Here is a 22,943-nt window from a genome sequence, read left to right as displayed (position 1 = left end):
CCAACACCAAAATGGGTGCCCGGTCAGAATGGGTTAGTGCTTTCATATAACTGTGAGTCATTCACGAGCAGGTAGTATTCCCTATATTAGTATTTCACCATTGTCACCTTATAGCTAGTTAGGCAGGCCCCTTCACCCGTACTTTTGTTTGATGGTAGGCATAAGAGTAGAGTAGTCAGTTAGCGTTTTCTTTTGTTTACCAGTCAGATAGTCAGTATTGGGAGGGGGTCTAGTATAGGGTGCAGTGTTAGGGTATTTTGTTGTTTTCGTTCCTTTAAGGTCCTGCTCAGCCTGCTCACCCTGTTCACCAGTATTATATATGTATTCGTTTCACTCTGTATGCCTCAGAAAAGTCAAGTAATAAAACAACTTTGGCATATTCCATCTTGCCTTCTTCCATAACCAACCTAGACTCAGTGAGTCGTAACAAGAACACAAAACACAGGTTGAGGAGGCACTCGGCTCAGAACTCACCAATATCCGAACTTGGCTTACAGATAACAAACTCTCATTGCATCTAGGTAAAACAGATGCCATCCTTGTTGGGTCCAACCATTCCCTTAATAGGTTACTTGTAAAGGATTTTAAGGTCAGTATTGATGACATAGTAATAGCTAACAAAGAAGAGGTTAAGTATCTGGGCTGTATCCTGGACAATGGGTGAAGGCATGTGGCAACAAGAGCGATCAAAAACTAAATCAAAGAACAAGATTCTTGGGCAGAATCTCCTTATTTGTTAACCAGACGGCTCTCAGGACACTAGCTGGAGCTCTCATTCAGCCCTTATTTGACTATGAAATGCACCTCCTGGTATTCCCACATCTCGATGTCACAAAAGAATAAGCTCCAGACCTCCCAAAACAAACTAACCAGACTTTTACTAGGATTAGGGCCCATGACCCACCTCTGTGCAACACAATTTGATAGCATAGGTTGGGCTCAGTGTTGAGAACAGAGTTAAACAACTGAAAATGGGACTAGCATTCCAGATTGTAAACGCAGCTCTGCCGTCCATACCCACAGTGCCCATTTACTTGACTGATTACCTCAAAAAGGTGAGACACTCCCACAGCCACCCATTTTCAGAACAAATATGGGTAAATTCACATTTCACAGCACTGCCACTCAAGTGTGGAATGCCCCGCCCCCTTCCCTCAAAACAAGCAGATCACTGGTTTCCTTTAAAAAGGGTCTGAAAACTCACCTGTCACTGTCATCAGGTCAAAGGGAGAGAAGGTGATTGGCTCCCCCCCCCCCCCCTTTTTATGTTTTATTAATGTATTTCTATTCCAACCTGTACATATAGATTTAGTGTGTTTGAGAAACATATTGTTTGTTGTCATTGTGAATGAATGCATGGGACCCGAATGGAAACAAGACCGCTAAGGTCTTTCTTCGGCGCTGTCCTTTTGGACCAATGCTGTGCTTTACTGTACCCTGTACTGTTTGCATCTAATTGTCTAATAAAATTATCAATCAATCAATTATCAAAAAAACAAGAGTGGTAGTGTATATAGTGTAGTTGCCATGGTAACAGATCTTGTTGTCGTCCATCCCGGTGTTCAGACAGACAGAGTGGTAGTGTATTGTATGGTGTAGTTGCCATGGTAACAGATCTTGTTGTCGTCCATCCCGGTGTTCAGACAGACAGAGTGGTAGTGTATTGTATAGTGTAGTTGCCATGGTAACAGACCTTGTTGTCGTCCATCCCGGTGTTCAGACAGACAGAGTGGTAGTGTATACAGTGTAGTTGCCATGGTAACAGACCTTGTTGTCGTCCATCCCGGTGTTCAGACAGACAGAGTGGTAGTGTATTGTATAGTGTAGTTGCCATGGTAACAGACCTTGTTGTCCATCCCGGTGTTCAGACAGACAGAGTGGTAGTGTATACAGTGTAGTTGCCATGGTAACAGACCTTGTTGTCGTCCATCCTGGTGTTCAGACAGACAGAGTGGTAGTGTATTGTATAGTGTAGTTGCCATGGTAACAGATCTTGTTGTTGTCCATCCCGGTGTTCAGACAGACAGAGTGGTAGTGTATACAGTGTAGTTGCCATGGTAACAGACCTTGTTGTCGTCCATCACGGTGTTCAGGGACTCGATCCACATGGGGTCGATGTCTCCGTCCAGAACGATCCACTTGGGTCCGTCATGGGCGACCGAGGCCAGCTCCCTCATCGTGGACGAGAACAGACCTGGTAGAGAGACACAGACACAGACACAGAGAGAGAGAGAGAGAGAGAGAGAGAGAGAGAGAGAGAGAGAGAGAGAGAGAGAGAGAGAGAGAGAGAGAGAGACACAGACAGAGAGAGAGAGAGAGAGAGAGAGAGAGAGAGAGAGAGAGTTAAGCACTTTGTGACTCTGCTCTAAACACATTGACTGCCAGCTGCGTGTTTTCAGTGATTCGCTAGAGGGCGCTCTTTGTATGAGCGATGCTAGGTTGCTAGGAGACGGATAGGACATGACGTCACTGAGGTGACCACCGAACTGCAACATGACGTCACTGAGGTGACCACCGAACTGCAACATGACGTCACTGAGGTGACCACCGAACTACAACATGACGTCACTGAGGTGACCACCGAACTGCAACATGACGTCACTGAGGTGACCACCGAACTACAACATGACGTCACTTAGGTGACCACCGAACTACAACATGAAGTCACTGAGGTGACCACCGAACTACAACATGACGTCACTGAGGAGACCACTGAACTACAACATGACGTCACTGAGGAGACCACCGAACTACAACATGACGTCACTGAGGTGACCACCAAACTACAACATGACGTCACTGAGGTGACCACCGAACTACAACATGACGTCACTGAGGTGACCACCGAACTACAACATGACGTCACTGAGGTGCCCACCGAACTACAACATGACGTCACTGAGGTGACCACCGAACTACAACATGACGTCACTGAGGTGGCCACCAAACTACAACATGACGTCACTGAGGTGGCCACCGAACTACAACATGACGTCACTGAGGTGGCCACCGAACTACAACATGACGTCACTGAGCCGCGGTGAAGAGCAAACCACCGCCCCAGCCCTTCTCTCTGTTTTTACTCACCACCGCTCAACGTTATTTCAGCTCCGGTGGTCAGCTCACCACCGGAGCGGTGGTCACCTCACCACCGGAGCGGTGGTCACCTCACCACCGGAGCGGTGGTCACCTCACCACCGAAAATCCAGACTATGAATAGGCCTTAACTCACCATCCTTCCACTCCCTGGTGGCCGGATGCAGGAAGCCAAACAGCTCGTCTGTGGTCACAGCCTTCGGGTTGATGTCGTTCCACACTGGCTTCATCTTCAGGTTAGCATACGTTCTGTGTAGCGTCTTCAGGATCTGGAGCACAGGTTAGCATAGGTTAGCGTAGCTTAGCATACGTTCTGTGAAGCGTCTTCAGGATCTGGAGCACAGGTTAGCATAGGTTAGCGTAGCTTAGCATACGTTCTGTGTAGCGTCTTCAGGATCTGTAGCATAGGTTAGCATTGGTTCTGTGTATTTAGCACAGTTTAGCATAGCTTAGAATGGCAGGGCTCATTCATTCAGGAAACGGCACACATGTGTCATAATATTGATTGTCTTTCCTTTATGGCAACAGAAAGAACAGGGACATATAGCTGTTAAATGTAACGCCATTGTTTTGGAAAAGGTAATTAGGTAATTGATTACTCTGATTGCAAAATAATCCCTTGCAATGCAAACATTATTCCGTTACACAATAACACCATTACCCCCAACATTGGTCAATAGACAGTACATGGTTCACCTGGCTCTAGAATAGCACATTTACTTAGGGCGCCCGATGGCCTAGCGGTCCAGGCGCATCATGCCACATAATGGCTCTGGCCTGACTGTTCGAGTCCCGTTCATAATAATAATAATAATAATAAAACTTTATTTGTATAGCACCTTTCATGACATCAAATGCAGCTCAAAGTGCTTTACAGAACAATGGATAATAAAATAAAAGCAAAGCATAAAAGAAAAGCAAGGCAACGACATTAAAAAACAAGCAGTAATGCAATACAGTGAGGACATGAATAACAAAAAATATAAGATCACTTAAAGGCAATGTTGTAGAAGTGGGTCTTGAGCTGAGCTTTAAAAATGTCTACAGAGGCTGCCTGACGAAGGTACAGAGGGAGCTTGTCCCATGCCGATGGCCCGTAGAAGCAAAAAGCTGCTTCCCTGTATTTTTTAGTTGCCATTTTTTTGGGCAAAGCGAGCAGGCCAGCAGTGGAAGACCTTAGCGGGCGGTTTGGGACATATTTAGGCAAGCAGTCATGTAGGTAGGAAGGTGCGAGACCATTGAGGGCTTTATAGACAAGTAAGAGAATTTTAAAATCAATCCTAAAAACAACCGGAAGCCAGTGCAGTGATGCCAAAACTGGAGTAATATGTTCTCTCATCTTAGTTCTAGTTAAAACTCTGGCTGCTGCATTTTGCTGCATTTTGCTGCATTTTTCGACCTTTTGCTGCGTGTCTCTACCCTTCTCTCTCTCTCCCTCTGTCCTGTCTGTCTTCACTAATAATAACTATCAATAAAGGCAAAGAGCCAAAAGATAATAATCTCCTCTGGATACTAGACAGTAAATAGACAGTATATAGGTTGTTATTAGACAGTAAATATAGTATATAGGTGGTCTGAAAACCCACCTGTTCAGACTCCATCATGGCCTGTAGCACTTAATTGCCCTAGCCCCTTATAGATAGAACTTTATGCAGACTTAGATAGCCTTTTTGTACAGACTTATAGCATGTTACGTAGACAACACTAGAATTGCTTTTAATGTAGTCATAGCACTTTATAGTACACATGTATATGGTATAGTATAGTATATACCTTTTATACAGTTTCATTACATAGATATATTCCACTGTTACGTTCTTAGCTTACGCATGTTTCATGTTAACTACTTTGCATGTATGTGATGTGTTGCCATGCTTTTTGTTCTTGCTTAATGTAAGTCGCTCTGGATTAAGAGCGTCTGATAAATGCCTAGATTGTAAATTGTAGTATAGCTACAGTACATAGATGGTTATTATACAGTATATAGGTGGTTCTTAGACAGTATAGATACAGTACAGGTGGTCAAGGTCAAGGTCAATGGTTCACCTGGCTCTTCCCGGTTCCTGGACCTCCCACGACAAACACTGAATGTCTGACGTTCAACAGCTCCTCCAGCTGAGCCACCTAGTGGAGACACATGGTAATGACACTGAGCCACCTAGTGGAGACACATGGTAATGACACTGAGCCACCTAGTGGAGACACATGGTAATGACACTGAGCCACCTAATGGAGACACATGGTAATGACACTGAGCCACCTAGTGGAGACACATGGTAATGACACTGAGCCACCTAGTGGAGACACATGGTAATGACACTGAGCCACCTAGTGGAGACACATGGTAATGACACTGAGCCACCTAGTGGAGACACATGGTAATGACACTGAGCCACCTAGTGGAGACACATGGTAATGACACTGAGCCACCTAGTGGAGACACATGGTAATGACACTGAGCCACCTAGTGGAGACACATGGTAATGACACTGAGCCACCTAGTGGAGACACATGGTAATGACACTGAGCCACCTAGTGGAGACACATGGTAATGACACTGAGCCACCTAGTGGAGACACATGGTAATGACACTGAGCCACCTAGTGGAGACACATGGTAATGACACTGAGCCACCTAGTGGAGACACATGGTAATGACACTGAGCCACCTAGTGGAGACACATGTTAATGACACTGAGCCACCTAGTGGAGACACATGGTAATGACACTCACTGAGCCACCTAGTGGAGACACATGGTAATAACACTCAACAGCTACCGCCAGAATAAAGCCCTGTGCCTTCAGAATAAAGCGCTGTGCCTTCAGAATAAAGGGCTGTGCCTTCAGAATAAAGCGCTGTACCATCAGAATAAAGCGCTGTACCTTCAGAATAAAGCTCTATACCTTCAGAATAAAGCTGTGTACCTCCAGAATAAAGCGCTGTACCTTCAGAATAAAGGGTTGTACCTTCAGAATAAAGTGCTGTACCTTCAGAATAAAGCGCTGTTCCTTCAGAATAAAGCTCTGTGCCTTCAGAATACAGCTCTGTGCCTTCAGAATACAGCTCTGTGCCTTCAGAATAAAGTGCTGTGCCTTCAGAATAAAGTGCTGTACCTTCAGAATAAAGCGCTGTACCTTCAGAATAAAGCTCTGTGCCTTCAGAATAAAGCGCTGTGCCTTCAGAATAAAGGGCTGTGCCTTCAGAAAAAAGCGATGTACCTTCAGAAAAAAGCGCTGTACCTTCAGAATAAAGCGCTGTGCCTTCAGAATAAAGCGCTGTACCTTCAGAATAAAGTTCTCCTCGGGCTGGAGGTGCAGCTCGCTGACAGACTGGCGCACGGCGCTCTCCAGCTCGGGGTCTCTCTTGCGGGGAACGTCGAGCTGAGGGAACAGGTCGCTGATCAGCCCCAGGAAGATCGGAACGTCGCTGGTCACGATCTTAGGGAGGTTGAAGTCCCGCAGAGCTCGCATCAGCACCTGTAGACAGACAGAAAGACAGGTACTTAGACAGACAGACAGGTACTTAGACAGACCGACAGTTACTTAGACAGACAGGCAGACAGGCAGGCAGGCAGGTACTTAGACAGACAGACAGGTACTTAGACAGACCGACAGTTACTTAGACAGACAGGCAGACAGGCAGGCAGGCAGGTACTTAGACAGACAGACAGGTACTTAGACAGACCGACAGTTACTTAGACAGACAGGCAGACAGGCAGGCAGGCAGGTACTTAGACAGACAGACAGGTACTTAGACAGACCGACAGTTACTTAGACAGACAGACAGACAGACAGACAGACAGACAGACAGACAGACAGACAGACAGACAGACAGACAGACAGACAGACAGACAGACAGACAGACAGACAGACAGACAGACAGACAGACAGACAGACAGACAGACAGACAGACAGACAGACAGACAGACAGACAGACAGACAGGCAGACAGGCAGGCAGGCAGGAAGGCAGACAGACAGACAGACAGACAGACAGATGTTGAAAGAACTTCCCAGTTCTGACCCCCCCAGTCAAAAAACAATTTCTTTCTACACTCATGCTTTCCAAGGTGTGATTTGGGGTCCTAAGGATGAATTCAAAATTAATATCAACATCTTATAACCAAAATGTTGATTTGTGGGTTGGGGGGGGGGGGGGGGGGGGTAACTACCTGTCAGTGGGGAGTGTTGGCTGATGAATGAATATCTACATCCTAATACTGGGGGGTCAGGCAGGCCAGGCAGCAGAAAACGGAAAGTGTTGAGCAGAAGCGGAGAAAATAGTGTTTTAAGAGTACAGTGTGAATCTGTACCTGCTCCTCAGGTCTGCTCTTGTCTTCTCTCTTCAGCGATCCTGCAACCACCAGCACTGACTTGATGGCTCGGAGACCCCAGTCATAGTGGTCCTGTTATGATCACAATGTACAGTTCTTAGTCATAAACATACTGTACATAGTGGTACTGTAATCATAATCATAGTCTCGTGTTGCCAGACTGTTGCCTCTCGCAATTTTCAAATGCTTCCGTCGTACAGTCTGGAGCAACGGAAGCTCTGATCATGAGTAAAATATAAATGCTTCCGTCATACAGTCTGGAGCAACGGAAGCTCTGATCATGAGTCAAATATAAATGCTTCCGTCGTACAGTCTGGAGCAACGGAAGCTCTGATCATGAGTAAAATATAAATGCTTCCGTCATACAGTCTGGAGCAACGGAAGCTCTGATCATGAGTAAAATATAAATGCTTCCGTCGTACAGTCTGGAGCAACGGAAGCTCTGATCATGAGTAAAATATAAATGCTTCCGTCGTACAGTCTGGAGCAACGGAAGCTCTGATCATGAGTACAGGCTACTTTCTTCGCCTGGAAAGGAGCCAGTTTAGGTGGTCCGGGCATCTGGTTAGGATCCCGGGAGGAGACCCCGGGGCAGACCAAGGATCAAGTCCCACTGGGAGGAGACCCCGGGGCAGACCAAGGACCACGTCCCACTGGGAGGAGACCCCGAGGCAGACCAAGGATCATGTCCCACTGGGAGGAGACCCCGGGGCAGACCAAGGACCACGTCCCACTGGGAGGAGACCCCGGGGCAGACCAAGGACCACGTCCCACTGGGAGGAGACCCCGGGGCAGACCAAGGACCACGTCCCACTGGGAGGAGACCCCGGGGCAGACCAAGGCGCAGTTGGAGGAAACACATCGACTCACTGGCCTTGGAACGCCTCGGAATCCCCCAGGGACTAACTAATGTTGCTCTGGAGAGGGAAGTCTGGAGCTCTCTGGTGGAGCTGTTGCCCTCGTCACCAGACTACACATAAGCGGTTGAAGATGGACGGAGGGTTTAGGGTATAGTGGTACCTGTTTAGACAGCAGCTCTTTGCACAGCGTGTAGAGGGTTTAGGGTATAGTGTAGAGGGTTTAGGGTATAGTAGTATACCTGTTTAGACAGCAGCTCTTTGCACAGCGTGTAGAGGGTTTAGGGTATAGTGTAGAGGGTTTAGGGTATAGTGGTACCTGTTTAGACAGCAGCTCTTTGCACAGCGTGTAGAGGTTTTAGGGCAGCCTGTAGAGGGTTTAGGGCAGTGGTACCTGTTTAGACAGCAGCTCTTTGCACAGCGTGTAGAGGCTGATGAACTTCCGGGCCAGCAGACGGGCATCTATGAAGCCCTCCGCCACCAGCATGATCTCACAGATCAGCTCGAAGTCCGGGATCACCATGGCACAGGGCCTGTTACCGTGGAAACAACAAACAACAGATCACCATGGCACAGGGCCTGTTACCGTGGAAACAACAAACAACACATCACCATGGCACAGGTCCTGTTACCGTGGAAACAACAAACAACACATCACCATGGCACAGGTCCTGTTACCGTGGAAACAACAAACAACACATCACCATGGCACAGGTCCTGTTACCGTGGAAACAACAAACAACACATCACCATGTCACAGGGCCTGTTACCGTGGAAACAACAAACAACACATCACCATGGCACAGGGCCTGTTACCGTGGAAACAACAAACAATAGATCACTATGGTAACAAACGATGTCTCGCAACCCCCCCACCCCCAATACAATAACCTTAGTTCTCTACCTGAACAGAGCCTTCAGGTTCTCTGGTAGCTCCGCCCTCCCAGCGTATCCAGGGTTCAGAGTGATGAAGATTCCTACAGTCGCTCTGAGCTCGATGTCCTCACCCAGGAAATGGAACCTGCACACACGCACGCATGCATGCACACACGCACATGCCACACACAAACAGTAACTGTTGTAACTATTTCCTCTGCTTGGAACTATTACCTCCGTTTCCTGTTGGAACTATTACCTCTGCTTCCTGTTGGAACTATTACCTCTGCTCCCTGTTGGAACTATTACCTCTGCTTCCTGTTGGAACTATTACCTCTGCTTCCTGTTGGAACTATTACCTCTGCTTCCTGTTGGAACTATTACCTCTGCTTCCTGTTGGAACTATTACCTCTGCTTCCTGTTGGAACTAACCTCTGCTTCTTGTTGCGTACAGCGTCCTGGATGGTCTTCACCTGGACCGCCACCACTGACAGAACCTCCACCGAGATCCTGTTGAACTCGTCAAAACATCCCCAGACCCCCGTCTGGGCCAGACCCTTATAGATGTTACCTATGGACTAGAGAGAGAGAGAGAGAGAGAGAGAGAGAGAGAGAGAGAGAGAGAGAGAGAGAGAGAGATAGCACAATAAATGTGGGATAATGTCACAGTGGTTTGCGAGATTAGACACAGTTATACAATCATGAGCATACTTTTGTTTACATGGATGAGAACTGCGAGCATGGTTCCTTCCTCGGGTTGAGTACAGATTGACGTAGAGGGTGCGCTGTGACTGGCCAGCCGCTGTGATCGACAGCCTACACCTAAACCTCAGTAAAACTATACCTAAACACAACCTTAACCTCAGTAAACTATACCTAAACCTAACCTCAGTAAACTATACCTAAACCTAACCTCAGTAAACTATACCTAAACCTAACCTCAGTAAACTATACCTAAACCTAACCTCAGTAAACTATACCTAAACCTAACCTCAGTAAACTATACCTAAACACAACCTCAGTAAACTATACCTAAACACAACCTTAACCTCAGTAAACTATACCTAAACCTAACCTCAGTAAACTATACCTAAACCTAACCTCAGTAAACTATACCTAAACCTAACCTCAGTAAACTATACCTAAACACAACCTTAACCTCAGTAAACTATATCTAAACCTAACCTCAGTAAACTATACCTAAACCTAACCTCAGTAAACTATACCTAAACACAACCTTAACCTCAGTAAACTATACCTAAACCTAACCTCAGTAAACTATACCTAAACCTAACCTCAGTAAACTATACCTAAACCTAACCTCAGTAAACTATACCTAAACACAACCTTAACCTCAGTAAACTATATCTAAACCTAACCTCAGTAAACTATACCTAAACCTAACCTCAGTAAACTATACCTAAACACAACCTTAACCTCAGTAAACTATACCTAAACCTAACCTCAGTAAACTATACCTAAACCTAACCTCAGTAAACTATACCTAAACCTAACCTCAGTAAACTATACCTAAACCTAACCTCAGTAAACTATACCTAAACCTAACCTCAGTAAACTATACCTAAACCTAACCTCAGTAAACTATACCTAAACCCAACCTCAGTAAACTATACCTAAACCTAACCTCAGTAAACTATACCTAAACCTAACCTCAGTAAACTATACCTAAACCTAACCTCAGTAAACTATACCTAAACCTAACCTCAGTAAAACTATACCTAAACCTAACCTCAGTAAACTTTACCTAAACCTAACCTCAGTAAAACTATACCTAAACCTAACCTCAGTAAACTATACCTAAACCTAACCTCAGTAAACTATACCTAAACCTAACCTCAGTAAAACTATACCTAAACCTAACCTCAGTAAAACTATACCTAAACCTAACCTCAGTAAACTATACCTAAACCTAACCTCAGTAAACTATAGACCGATTCACAGAGGGTTTCCTGGGTGCGGCCATTACTGAGGTGTACCATTGAGTGCAGCAGCACTGATTAGCTACACCTGGCCTACGGAGCACCTGCTCCATGGATTACCCCTCAGTAATGGCCGCGCCCAGGGCACCCCTCTGTGAATCGGTCTATACCTAAACCTAACCTCAGTAAACTATACCTAAACCTAACCTCAGTAAACTATACCTAAACCTAACCTCAGTAAACTATACCTAAACCTAACCTCAGTAAACTATACCTAAACCTAACCTCAGTAAACTATACCTAAACCTAACCTCAGTAAACTATACCTAAACCTAACCTCAGTAAACTATACCTAAACCTAACCTCAGTAAACTATACCTAAACCTAACCCTAACCTCAGTAAACTATACCTAAACCTAACCTCAGTAAAACTAACGCAGTGGCTGGGGGGCGTTTCCAAGAACCCGGAAGATCCCCTCCTCGCATGAGAACTGCAGGGGAACAGGGAGAGTACCTTGTAGTCCATTTGCTCAGAGCAGTTGACTACAGAGACCATGATGCATAGGGAGGCTACCTTGTAGTCCAATTGCTCAGAGCAGTTGACTACAGAGACCATGATGCATAGGGAGGCTACCTTGTAGTCCATTTGCTCGGAGCAGTTGACTACACAGACCATGATGCATAGGGAGGCTACCTTGTAGTCCATTTGCTCGGAGCAGTTGACTACACAGACCATGATGCATAGGGAGGCTACCTTGTAGTCCATTTGCTCGGAGCAGTTGACTACAGAGACCATGATGCATAGGGAGGCTACCTTGTAGTCCATTTGCTCGGAGCAGTTGACTACAGAGACCATGATGCATAGGGAGAGTACCTTGTAGTCCATTTGCTCGGCGCAGTTGACTACAGAGACCATGATGCATAGGGAGGCTACCTTGTAGTCCATTTGCTCGGAGCAGTTGACTACAGAGACCATGATGCATAGGGAGGCTACCTTGTAGTCCATTTGCTCGGAGCAGTTGACTACACAGACCATGATGCATAGGGAGGCTACCTTGTAGTCCATTTGCTCGGAGCAGTTGACTACAGAGACCATGATGCATAGGGAGGCTACCTTGTAGTCCATTTGCTCGGAGCAGTTGACTACAGAGACCATGATGCATAGGGAGGCTACCTTGTAGTCCATTTGCTCGGAGCAGTTGAATACATAGACCATGATGCCCAGCGAGCGCCCCAGGTCCTTGGTGGTCTCCGTCTTGCCAGTGCCCGCCGGGCCAGAGGGGGCGCCACTCATGGTCAGGTGCAGGGACTGGGTGAGGGTGATGTAACATCTGATTGGACAAAGAGAGAGATTTGTATACAATATGTCACGATGGAACCAATGAGAATCATGGAAAGTATTTGCCTGTGATGTCATTCATAATTAAGTCTCAAAAAAATAGTATACTGTACAATTTAGAATGTAGGCATTTATTGCTCTCGTCTTTTTCCAGACTGACTTACAATCAGGGGGGCAGTCAGACAGATATTTAACCAGGGGGGCAGTCAGACAGATATTTAACCAGGGGGGCAGTCAGACAGATATTTAACCAGGGGGGCAGTCAGACAGATATTTAACCAGGGGGGCAGTCAGACAGATATTTAACCAGGGGGGCAGTCAGACAGATATTTAACCAGGGGGGCAGTCAGACAGATATTTAACCAGGGGGGCAGTCAGACAGATATTTAACCAGGGGGGCACAGATATTTAACCAGGGGGGCAGTCAGACAGATATTTACCCAGGGGGGCAGTCAGACAGATATTTACCCAGGGGGGGCAGTCAGACAGATATTTAACCAGGGGGGCAGTCAGACAGATATTTAACCAGGGGGGCAGTCAGACAGATATTTAACAAGGGGGGCAGTCAGACAGATATTTAACCAGGGGGGCAGTCAGACAGATATTTAACCAGGGGGGCAGTCAGACAGATATTTACCCAGGGGGGCAGTCAGACAGATATTTACCCAGGGGGGGCAGTCAGACAGATATTTAACCAGGGGGGGCAGTCAGACAGATATTTAACCAGGGGGGCAGTCAGACAGATATTTAACCAGGGGGGCAGTCAGACAGATATTTAACCAGGGGGGCAGTCAGACAGATATTTAACCAGGGGGGCAGTCAGACAGATATTTAACCAGGGGGGCAGTCAGACAGATATTTACCCAGGGGGGCAGTCAGACAGATATTTAACCAGGGGGGCAGTCAGACAGATATTTACCCAGGGGGGCAGTCAGACAGATATTTTGTGAAGCCACAAGGAAATTGGGATTTCCTGAAAGTTCATATAATGGCCTGTTGTGGCGCTGTCATTGGACCCAGAAAAACCCATGTATTTGGGCCCAACTTCACCTAGACTGTATTACCTTAATAAACATGGTCATGAATACTTTCTGCTTCCAGTCACTAGTTTAAAGTCTCATTTCTAATGTCATAATATTCTTTTTGGAAAATTATGGTCCCATTTATAAAATAAATTACCATAAAGTCGCGCATGTTCTGAGGGGCGTGGCTACCGTTACAGTCTATGAACGGGATTCCCCTCCCACTCGAGTCAAAATAAAAACCAACGAAGAAGAAGGGGGGAAGTCCCGCCTCGTTGTCTGGGCAATGACAAACTGCTGTGTGTGTGTGTGTCATGCCCAGATGTCGTCGTGTCGGAAAAAGCCGGGAAAAGGCGACGGCGAGTGTCAGCCCGCCTGCTACAGCCCGTAGAGAACCAGAAACGGCCCCCTCTATGTCCTTTCTGAGATGCAGAGCTGTGAACGGTGGGCTTAGACTGGAAGTGGATGCGCGCGCATGTTCAAAATGGCCGCGGCCACAGTGTCCCACTCTGTGTTGATGCGGTTATAGCAAACATCAGCTAACGATTCTCTTCTCCCTTCTCTTTTCCTAGGTCACCTCCACCAAGTGCGTATTTTACTATAGTTTCTAAAAGCTAGTAAGGTGACACAGACGTGTTCTTCAGGTCTAAATGGGTGTCTATTAGGGCTGACCTCGATTAGTCGAATAGTCGACTAATCGATCGGAACGGGTCTCAGTCGACTGACCACCTCTCAGTCGATGTTCACCAAAAATAAATAAAAATAAAATATATATTATTATATTTTTTCATAAAATATTATTGTATTATTCCAGGTCTGTGGGGGACATAAACACATTTGAACATGCTTTCTGACTGTTTTTAATCAATCTCCAATGTGCATGTGGAGTGCCTGTGTGGCAATGTGCCACACAGGCAATTTACAATTTACAATTTACAATTTAGGCATTTAGCAGACGCTCTTAATCCAGAGCGACTTACATTTAAGCAAGAACAAAAGCATGGGAATACATCACATAAAAGCATTTATCATGAAACATGCGTAAGCTAAGAAGGTAACAGTGGAATATCTATATGATGAAACTATACATACACTATACATAATAAACTATATATATTCACTACTATGCTATACATATACAATTATAGTGCTGTCTACATAACATGCTATAAGTCTGTGTCAAATGCTATCTAAGCCAACAGAAATGCTATCTAAGGGGGTAGGGTAAGTGCTATGGGCCATGATGGAGTCTGAAAAGGTGGGTTTTCAGGCTACGGCGGAAGATTGGGAGTGATGCTGCAGTTCTGACTGCAATGGGAAGTGCATTCCACAGTTTTGGAGCCAGAAGGGAGAAGAGTTTGGGACGTGTGGAGCGTTGTCCCGGCGTTTTTAGTGAGGGTACTTCCAGTTTCCCTGCAGGCAGACACACTCCACATGCACATGCACATTATTATTATTTTGGGGGGGGTGGGGGTGCTCAGTCGACTATCAGTCGACTAACAGCAAATGTATTCATATTAATTCCGACTATACAAATCCTTAGTCGGGGACAGCTCTAGTGTCTATATGTACCGGTCAGTCAGCGGGTGATGACCAGGTGTCAGAGGGGTGATGACCAGGTGTCTGTAGTACGTACCGGTCGGTCAGAGGGGTGATGACCAGGTGTCCATACGTACCGGTCAGTCAGAGGGGTGGTGACCAGGTGTCTGTAGTACGTACCGGTCAGTCAGAGGGGTGATGACCAGGTGTCTGTAGTACGTACCGGTCAGTCAGAGGGGTGATGACCAGGTGTCTGTAATACGTACCGGTCGGTCAGAGGGGTGATGACCAGGTGTCAGAGGGGTGATGACCAGGTGTCTGTAGTACGTACCGGTCAGTCAGAGGGGTGATGACCAGGTGTCTGTAGTACGTACCGGTCAGTCAGAGGGGTGATGACCAGGTGTCTGTAGTACGTACCGGTCAGTCAGAGGGGTGATGACCAGGTGTCTGTAGTACGTACCGGTCAGTCAGAGGGGTGATGACCAGGTGTCTGTAGTACGTACCGGTCAGTCAGAGGGGTGGTGACCAGGTGTCTGTAATACGTACCGGTCAGTCAGAGGGGTGATGACCAGGTGTCTGTAGTACGTACCGGTCAGTCAGAGGGGTGATGACCAGGTGTCTGTAGTACGTACCGGTCAGTCAGAGGGGTGATGACCAGGTGTCTGTAGTACGTACCGGTCAGTCAGAGCGGTGATGACCAGGTGTCTGTAATACGTACCGGTCAGTCAGAGGGGTGATGACCAGGTGTCTGTAGTACGTACCGGTCAGTCAGAGGGGTGATGACCAGGTGTCTGTAGTACGTACCGGTCAGTCAGAGGGGTGGTGACCAGGTGTCTGTAGTACGTACCGGTCAGTCAGAGGGGTGATGACCAGGTGTCTGTAATACGTACCGGTCGGTCAGAGGGGTGGTGACCAGGTGTCTGTAATACGTACCGGTCAGTCAGAGGGGTGATGACCAGGTGTCTGTAGTACGTACCGGTCAGTCAGAGGGGTGATGACCAGGTGTCTGTAGTACGTACCGGTCAGTCAGAGGGGTGATGACCAGGTGTCCATACGTACCGGTCAGTCAGAGGGGTGATGACCAGGTGTCAGAGGGGTGGTGACCAGGTGTCTGTAGTACGTACCGGTCGGTCAGAGCGGTGATGACCAGGTGTCTGTAGTACGTACCGGTCGGTCAGAGGGGTGATGACCAGGTGTCTGTAGTACGTACCGGTCGGTCAGAGGGGTGATGACCAGGTGTCTGTAGTACGTACCGGTCGGTCAGAGGGGTGATGACCAGGTGTCTGTAGTACGTACCGGTCGGTCAGAGGGGTGGTGACCAGGTGTCTGTAGGTACCGGTCAGTCAGAGGGGTGATGACCAGGTGTCCATACGTACCGGTCAGTCAGAGGGGTGATGACCAGGTGTCAGAGGGGTGGTGACCAGGTGTCTGTAGTACGTACCGGTCGGTCAGAGCGGTGATGACCAGGTGTCTGTAGTACGTACCGGTCGGTCAGAGGGGTGATGACCAGGTGTCTGTAGTACGTACCGGTCGGTCAGAGGGGTGATGACCAGGTGTCTGTAGTACGTACCGGTCGGTCAGAGGGGTGATGACCAGGTGTCTGTAGTACGTACCGGTCGGTCAGAGGGGTGGTGACCAGGTGTCTGTAGGTACCGGTCAGTCAGAGGGGGTGATGACCAGGTGTCTGTAGTACGTACCGGTCAGTCAGAGGGGTGATGACCAGGTGTCTGTAGTACGTACCGGTCGGTCAGAGGGGTGATGACCAGGTGTCTGTAGTACGTACCGGTCAGTCAGAGGGGTGATGACCAGGTGTCCATACGTACCGGTCAGTCAGAGGGGTGATGACCAGGTGTCAGAGGGGTGGTGACCAGGTGTCTGTAGTACGTACCGGTCGGTCAGAGCGGTGATGACCAGGTGTCTGTAGTACGTACCGGTCGGTCAGAGGGGTGATGACCAGGTGTCTGTAGTACGTACCGGTCGGTCAGAGGGGTGATGACCAGGTGTCTGTAGTACGTACCGGTCGGTCAGAGGGGTGATGACCAGGTGTCCATACGTACCGGTCAGTCAGAGGGGTGATGACCAGGTGTCTGTAGTACGTACCGGTCGGTCAGAGGGGTGGTGACCAGGTGTCTGTAATACGTACCGGTCAGTCAGAGGGGTGATGACCAGGTGTCTGTAGTACGTACCGGTCGGTCAGAGGGGTGGTGACCAGGTGTCTGTAGTACGTACCGGTCAGTCAGAGGGGTGATGACCAGGTGTCTGTAGTACGTACCGGTCGGTCAGAGGGGTGATGACCAGGTGTCTGTAGTACGTACCGGTCAGTCAGAGGGGTGGTGACCAGGTGTCTGTAATACGTACCGGTCGGTCAGAGGGGTGATGACCAGGTGTCTGTAATACGTACCGGTCGGTCAGAGGGGGTGGTGACCAGGTGTCTGTAGTACGTACCGGTCAGTCAGAGGGGTGGTGACCAGGTGTCTGTAATACGTACCGGTCGGTCAGAGGGGTGATGACCAGGTGTCAGAGGGGTGATGACCAGGTGTCAGAGGGGTGATGACCAGGTGTCTGTAGTACGTACCGGTCGGTCAGAGGGGTGATGACCAGGTGTCTGTAGTACGTACCGGTCAGTCAGAGGGGTGATGACCAGGTGTCTGTAGTACGTACCGGTCGGTCAGAGGGGTGGTGACCAGGTGTCTGTAGGTACCGGTCAGTCAGAGGGGGTGATGACCAGGTGTCTGTAGTACGTACCGGTCAGTCAGAGGGGTGATGACCAGGTGTCTGTAGGTACCGGTCAGTCAGAGGGGGTGATGACCAGGTGTCTGTAGTACGTACCGGTCGGTCAGAGCGGTGATGACCAGGTGTCTGTAGTACGTACCGGTCAGTCAGAGGGGTGATGACCAGGTGTCTGTAGTACGTACCGGTCGGTCAGAGGGGTGATGACCAGGTGTCTGTAATACGTACCGGTCGGTCAGAGGGGTGATGACCAGGTGTCTGTAATACGTACCGGTCGGTCAGAGGGGTGATGACCAGGTGTCTGTAGTACGTACCGGTCAGTCAGAGGGGTGATGACCAGGTGTCTGTAATACGTACCGGTCAGTCAGAGGGGTGGTGACCAGGTGTCTGTAATACGTACCGGTCAGTCAGAGGGGTGGTGACCAGGTGTCTGTAATACGTACCGGTCAGTCAGAGGGGTGATGACCAGGTGTCTGTAATACGTACCGGTCAGTCAGAGGGGTGGTGACCAGGTGTCTGTAGGTACCGGTCAGTCAGAGGGGTGGTGACCAGGTGTCTGTAATACGTACCGGTCAGTCAGAGGGGTGATGACCAGGTGTCTGTAATACGTACCGGTCAGTCAGAGGGGTGGTGACCAGGTGTCTGTAATACGTACCGGTCAGTCAGAGCGGTGGTGACCAGGTGTCTGTAGTACGTACCGGTCAGTCAGAGGGGTGATGACCAGGTGTCTGTAGTACGTACCGGTCAGTCAGAGGGGTGATGACCAGGTGTCTGTAATACGTACCGGTCAGTCAGAGCGGTGGTGACCAGGTGTCTGTAGTACGTACCGGTCAGTCAGAGGGGTGATGACCAGGTGTCTGTAATACGTACCGGTCAGTCAGAGGGGTGGTGACCAGGTGTCTGTAATACGTACCGGTCAGTCAGAGCGGTGGTGACCAGGTGTCTGTAGGTACCGGTCAGTCAGAGGGGTGATGACCAGGTGTCTGTAGTACGTACCGGTCAGTCAGAGGGGTGATGACCAGGTGTCTGTAATACGTACCGGTCAGTCAGAGGGGTGATGACCAGGTGTCTGTAATACGTACCGGTCGGTCAGAGGGGTGATGACCAGGTGTCTGTAGTACGTACCGGTCGGTCAGAGGGGTGATGACCAGGTGTCTGTAGTACGTACCGGTCGGTCAGAGGGGTGGTGACCAGGTGTCTGTAATACGTACCGATCAGTCAGAGGGGTGGTGACCAGGTGTCTGTAATACGTACCGGTCAGTCAGAGGGGTGGTGACCAGGTGTCTGTAGTACGTACCGGTCAGTCAGAGGGGTGATGACCAGGTGTCTGTAGTGCGTACCGGTCAGTCAGAGGGGTGATGACCAGGTGTCTGTAGTGCGTACCGGTCGGTCAGAGGGGTGATGACCAGGTGTCTGTAGTACGTACCGGTCAGTCAGAGGGGTGGTGACCAGGTGTCTGTAATACGTACCGGTCAGTCAGAGGGGTGGTGACCAGGTGTCTGTAATACGTACCGGTCAGTCAGAGGGGTGATGACCAGGTGTCTGTAGTACGTACCGGTCAGTCAGAGGGGTGATGACCAGGTGTCTGTAATACGTACCGGTCGGTCAGAGGGGTGATGACCAGGTGTCTGTAATACGTACCGGTCAGTCAGAGGGGTGATGACCAGGTGTCTGTAGTACGTACCGGTCAGTCAGAGGGGTGATGACCAGGTGTCTGTAATACGTACCGGTCGGTCAGAGGGGTGATGACCAGGTGTCTGTAATACGTACCGGTCGGTCAGAGGGGTGATGACCAGGTGTCTGTAATACGTACCGGTCAGTCAGAGGGGTGATGACCAGGTGTCTGTAGTACGTACCGGTCAGTCAGAGGGGTGATGACCAGGTGTCTGTAGTACGTACCGGTCAGTCAGAGGGGTGATGACCAGGTGTCTGTAATACGTACCGGTCAGTCAGAGGCGTGGTGACCAGGTGTCTGTAATACGTACCGGTCGGTCAGAGGGGTGATGACCAGGTGTCTGTAATACGTACCGGTCAGTCAGAGGGGTGATGACCAGGTGTCTGTAGTACGTACCGGTCAGTCAGAGGGGTGATGACCAGGTGTCTGTAGTACGTACCGGTCAGTCAGAGGGGTGGTGACCAGGTGTCTGTAGTACGTACCGGTCAGTCAGAGGGGTGATGACCAGGTGTCTGTAGTACGTACCGGTCAGTCAGAGGGGTGATGACCAGGTGTCTGTAGTACGTACCGGTCGGTCAGAGGGGTGATGACCAGGTGTCTGTAATACGTACCGGTCGGTCAGAGGGGTGATGACCAGGTGTCTGTAGTACGTACCGGTCGGTCAGAGGGGTGATGACCAGGTGTCTGTAGTGCGTACCGGTCGGTCAGAGGGGTGATGACCAGGTGTCTGTAATACGTACCGGTCGGTCAGAGGGGTGATGACCAGGTGTCTGTAGTACGTACCGGTCGGTCAGAGGGGTGATGACCAGGTGTCTGTAGTACGTACCGGTCGGTCAGAGGGGTGATGACCAGGTGTCAGAGGGGTGATGACCAGGTGTCTGTAGTACGTACCGGTCAGTCAGAGGGGTGATGACCAGGTGTCTGTAGTACGTACCGGTCAGTCAGAGGGGTGATGACCAGGTGTCTGTAATACGTACCGGTCAGTCAGAGGGGTGATGACCAGGTGTCCATACGTACCGGTCAGTCAGAGGGGTGATGACCAGGTGTCCATAGTACGTACCGGTCGGTCAGAGGGGTGATGACCAGGTGTCCATAGTACGTACCGGTCGGTCAGAGGGGTGATGACCAGGTGTCTGTAGTACGTACCGGTCAGTCAGAGGCGTGGTGACCAGGTGTCTGTAGTACGTACCGGTCAGTCAGAGGGGTGGTGACCAGGTGTCTGTAATACGTACCGGTCAGTCAGAGCGGTGATGACCAGGTGTCAGAGGGGTGATGACCAGGTGTCTGTAGTACGTACCGGTCGGTCAGAGGCGTGGTGACCAGGTGTCTGTAGTACGTACCGGTCGGTCAGAGGGGTGGTGACCAGGTGTCTGTAATACGTACCGGTCAGTCAGAGCGGTGATGACCAGGTGTCAGAGGGGTGATGACCAGGTGTCTGTAGTACGTACCGGTCGGTCAGAGGGGTGATGACCAGGTGTCTGTAGTACGTACCGGTCGGTCAGAGGGGTGATGACCAGGTGTCAGAGGGGTGATGACCAGGTGTCCATAGTACGTACCGGTCAGTCAGAGGCGTGGTGACCAGGTGTCCATACGTACCGGTCAGTCAGAGGGGTGATGACCAGGTGTCCATAGTACGTACCGGTCAGTCAGAGGGGTGATGACCAGGTGTCTGTAATACGTACCGGTCGGTCAGAGGGGTGGTGACCAGGTGTCAGAGCGGTGATGACCAGGTGTCTGTAGTACGTACCGGTCGGTCAGAGGGGTGATGACCAGGTGTCTGTAGTACGTACCGGTCAGTCAGAGGGGTGGTGACCAGGTGTCTGTAGTACGTACCGGTCAGTCAGAGGGGTGGTGACCAGGTGTCTGTAATACGTACCGGTCGGTCAGAGGGGTGATGACCAGGTGTCTGTAGTACGTACCGGTCAGTCAGAGGGGTGATGACCAGGTGTCTGTAGTACGTACCGGTCAGTCAGAGGGGTGATGACCAGGTGTCTGTAGTACGTACCGGTCAGTCAGAGGGGGTGATGACCAGGTGTCAGAGGGGTGATGACCAGGTGTCTGTAGTACGTACCGGTCAGTCAGAGGGGTGATGACCAGGTGTCTGTAGTACGTACCGGTCAGTCAGAGGCGTGATGACCAGGTGTCTGTAGTACGTACCGGTCAGTCAGAGGGGTGATGACCAGGTGTCTGTAGTACGTACCGGTCAGTCAGAGGGGGTGATGACCAGGTGTCAGAGGGGTGATGACCAGGTGTCTGTAGTACGTACCGGTCAGTCAGAGGCGTGATGACCAGGTGTCTGTAGTACGTACCGGTCAGTCAGAGGCGTGATGACCAGGTGTCTGTAGTACGTACCGGTCGGTCAGAGGCGTGATGACCAGGTGTCAGAGGGGTGATGACCAGGTGTCTGTAGTACGTACCGGTCAGTCAGAGGCGTGATGACCAGGTGTCAGAGGGGTGATGACCAGGTGTCTGTAGTACGTACCGGTCGGTCAGAGGCGTGATGACCAGGTGTCAGAGGGGTGATGACCAGGTGTCTGTAGTACGTACCGGTCGGTCAGAGGCGTGATGACCAGGTGTCAGAGGGGTGATGACCAGGTGTCTGTAGTACGTACCGGTCGGTCAGAGGCGTGATGACCAGGTGTCAGAGGGGTGATGACCAGGTGTCTGTAGTACGTACCGGTCAGTCAGAGGGGTGATGACCAGGTGTCTGTAATACGTACCGGTCGGTCAGAGGGGTGATGACCAGGTGTCTGTAATACGTACCGGTCGGTCAGAGGGGTGATGACCAGGTGTCCATAGTACGTACCGGTCAGTCAGAGGGGTGATGACCAGGTGTCCATAGTACGTACCGGTCAGTCAGAGGGGTGATGACCAGGTGTCCATAGTACGTACCGGTCAGTCAGAGGGGTGATGACCAGGTGTCTGTAGTACGTACCGGTCGGTCAGAGGGGTGATGACCAGGTGTCTGTAATACGTACCGGTCAGTCAGAGGGGTGATGACCAGGTGTCCATAGTACGTACCGGTCAGTCAGAGGGGTGATGACCAGGTGTCTGTAGTACGTACCGGTCGGTCAGAGGGGTGATGACCAGGTGTCTGTAATACGTACCGGTCAGTCAGAGGGGTGATGACCAGGTGTCAGAGGGGTGGTGACCAGGTGTCTGTAATACGTACCGGTCAGTCAGAGGGGTGATGACCAGGTGTCCATAGTACGTACCGGTCAGTCAGAGGCGTGATGACCAGGTGTCTGTAGTACGTACCGGTCGGTCAGAGGGGTGATGACTGATGACCAGGTGTCTGTAATACGTACCGGTCAGTCAGAGGGGTGATGACCAGGTGTCCATAGTACGTACCGGTCAGTCAGAGGGGTGATGACCAGGTGTCTGTAGTACGTACCGGTCAGTCAGAGGGGTGATGACCAGGTGTCTGTAGTACGTACCGGTCGGTCAGAGGGGTGATGACCAGGTGTCTGTAGTACGTACCGGTCAGTCAGAGGCGTGATGACCAGGTGTCCATAGTACGTACCGGTCGGTCAGAGGG

At 49.8% G+C, this 22,943-nt stretch overlaps 1 protein-coding gene across 1 annotated transcript in view; it reads right to left on the bottom strand.

The window, feature by feature from the left end:
* Positions 1 to 22,943, bottom strand: part of LOC310870649 (dynein axonemal heavy chain 11-like) — a gene marked incomplete at both ends in the record, with an annotated part of 374,362 nt that overhangs the window by 258,011 nt on the left and 93,408 nt on the right. The window contains 9 exon segments of the mRNA XM_083781918.1: positions 2,067 to 2,194; positions 3,233 to 3,365; positions 5,143 to 5,220; positions 6,378 to 6,572; positions 7,407 to 7,499; positions 8,679 to 8,817; positions 9,189 to 9,305; positions 9,593 to 9,738; positions 12,275 to 12,431. Coding sequence (XP_083638044.1) covers positions 2,067 to 2,194; positions 3,233 to 3,365; positions 5,143 to 5,220; positions 6,378 to 6,572; positions 7,407 to 7,499; positions 8,679 to 8,817; positions 9,189 to 9,305; positions 9,593 to 9,738; positions 12,275 to 12,431 — 1,186 coding nt within the window.

This window comes from Protomyctophum parallelum (assembly GCF_964188405.1).
Source record: "Protomyctophum parallelum genome assembly, chromosome: 14".
Lineage (NCBI taxonomy): Eukaryota > Metazoa > Chordata > Actinopteri > Myctophiformes > Myctophidae > Protomyctophum > Protomyctophum parallelum.
The sequence above is the reverse complement of the archived record's forward strand: the minus strand, read 5'-3'. Positions and strand labels throughout refer to the sequence as shown.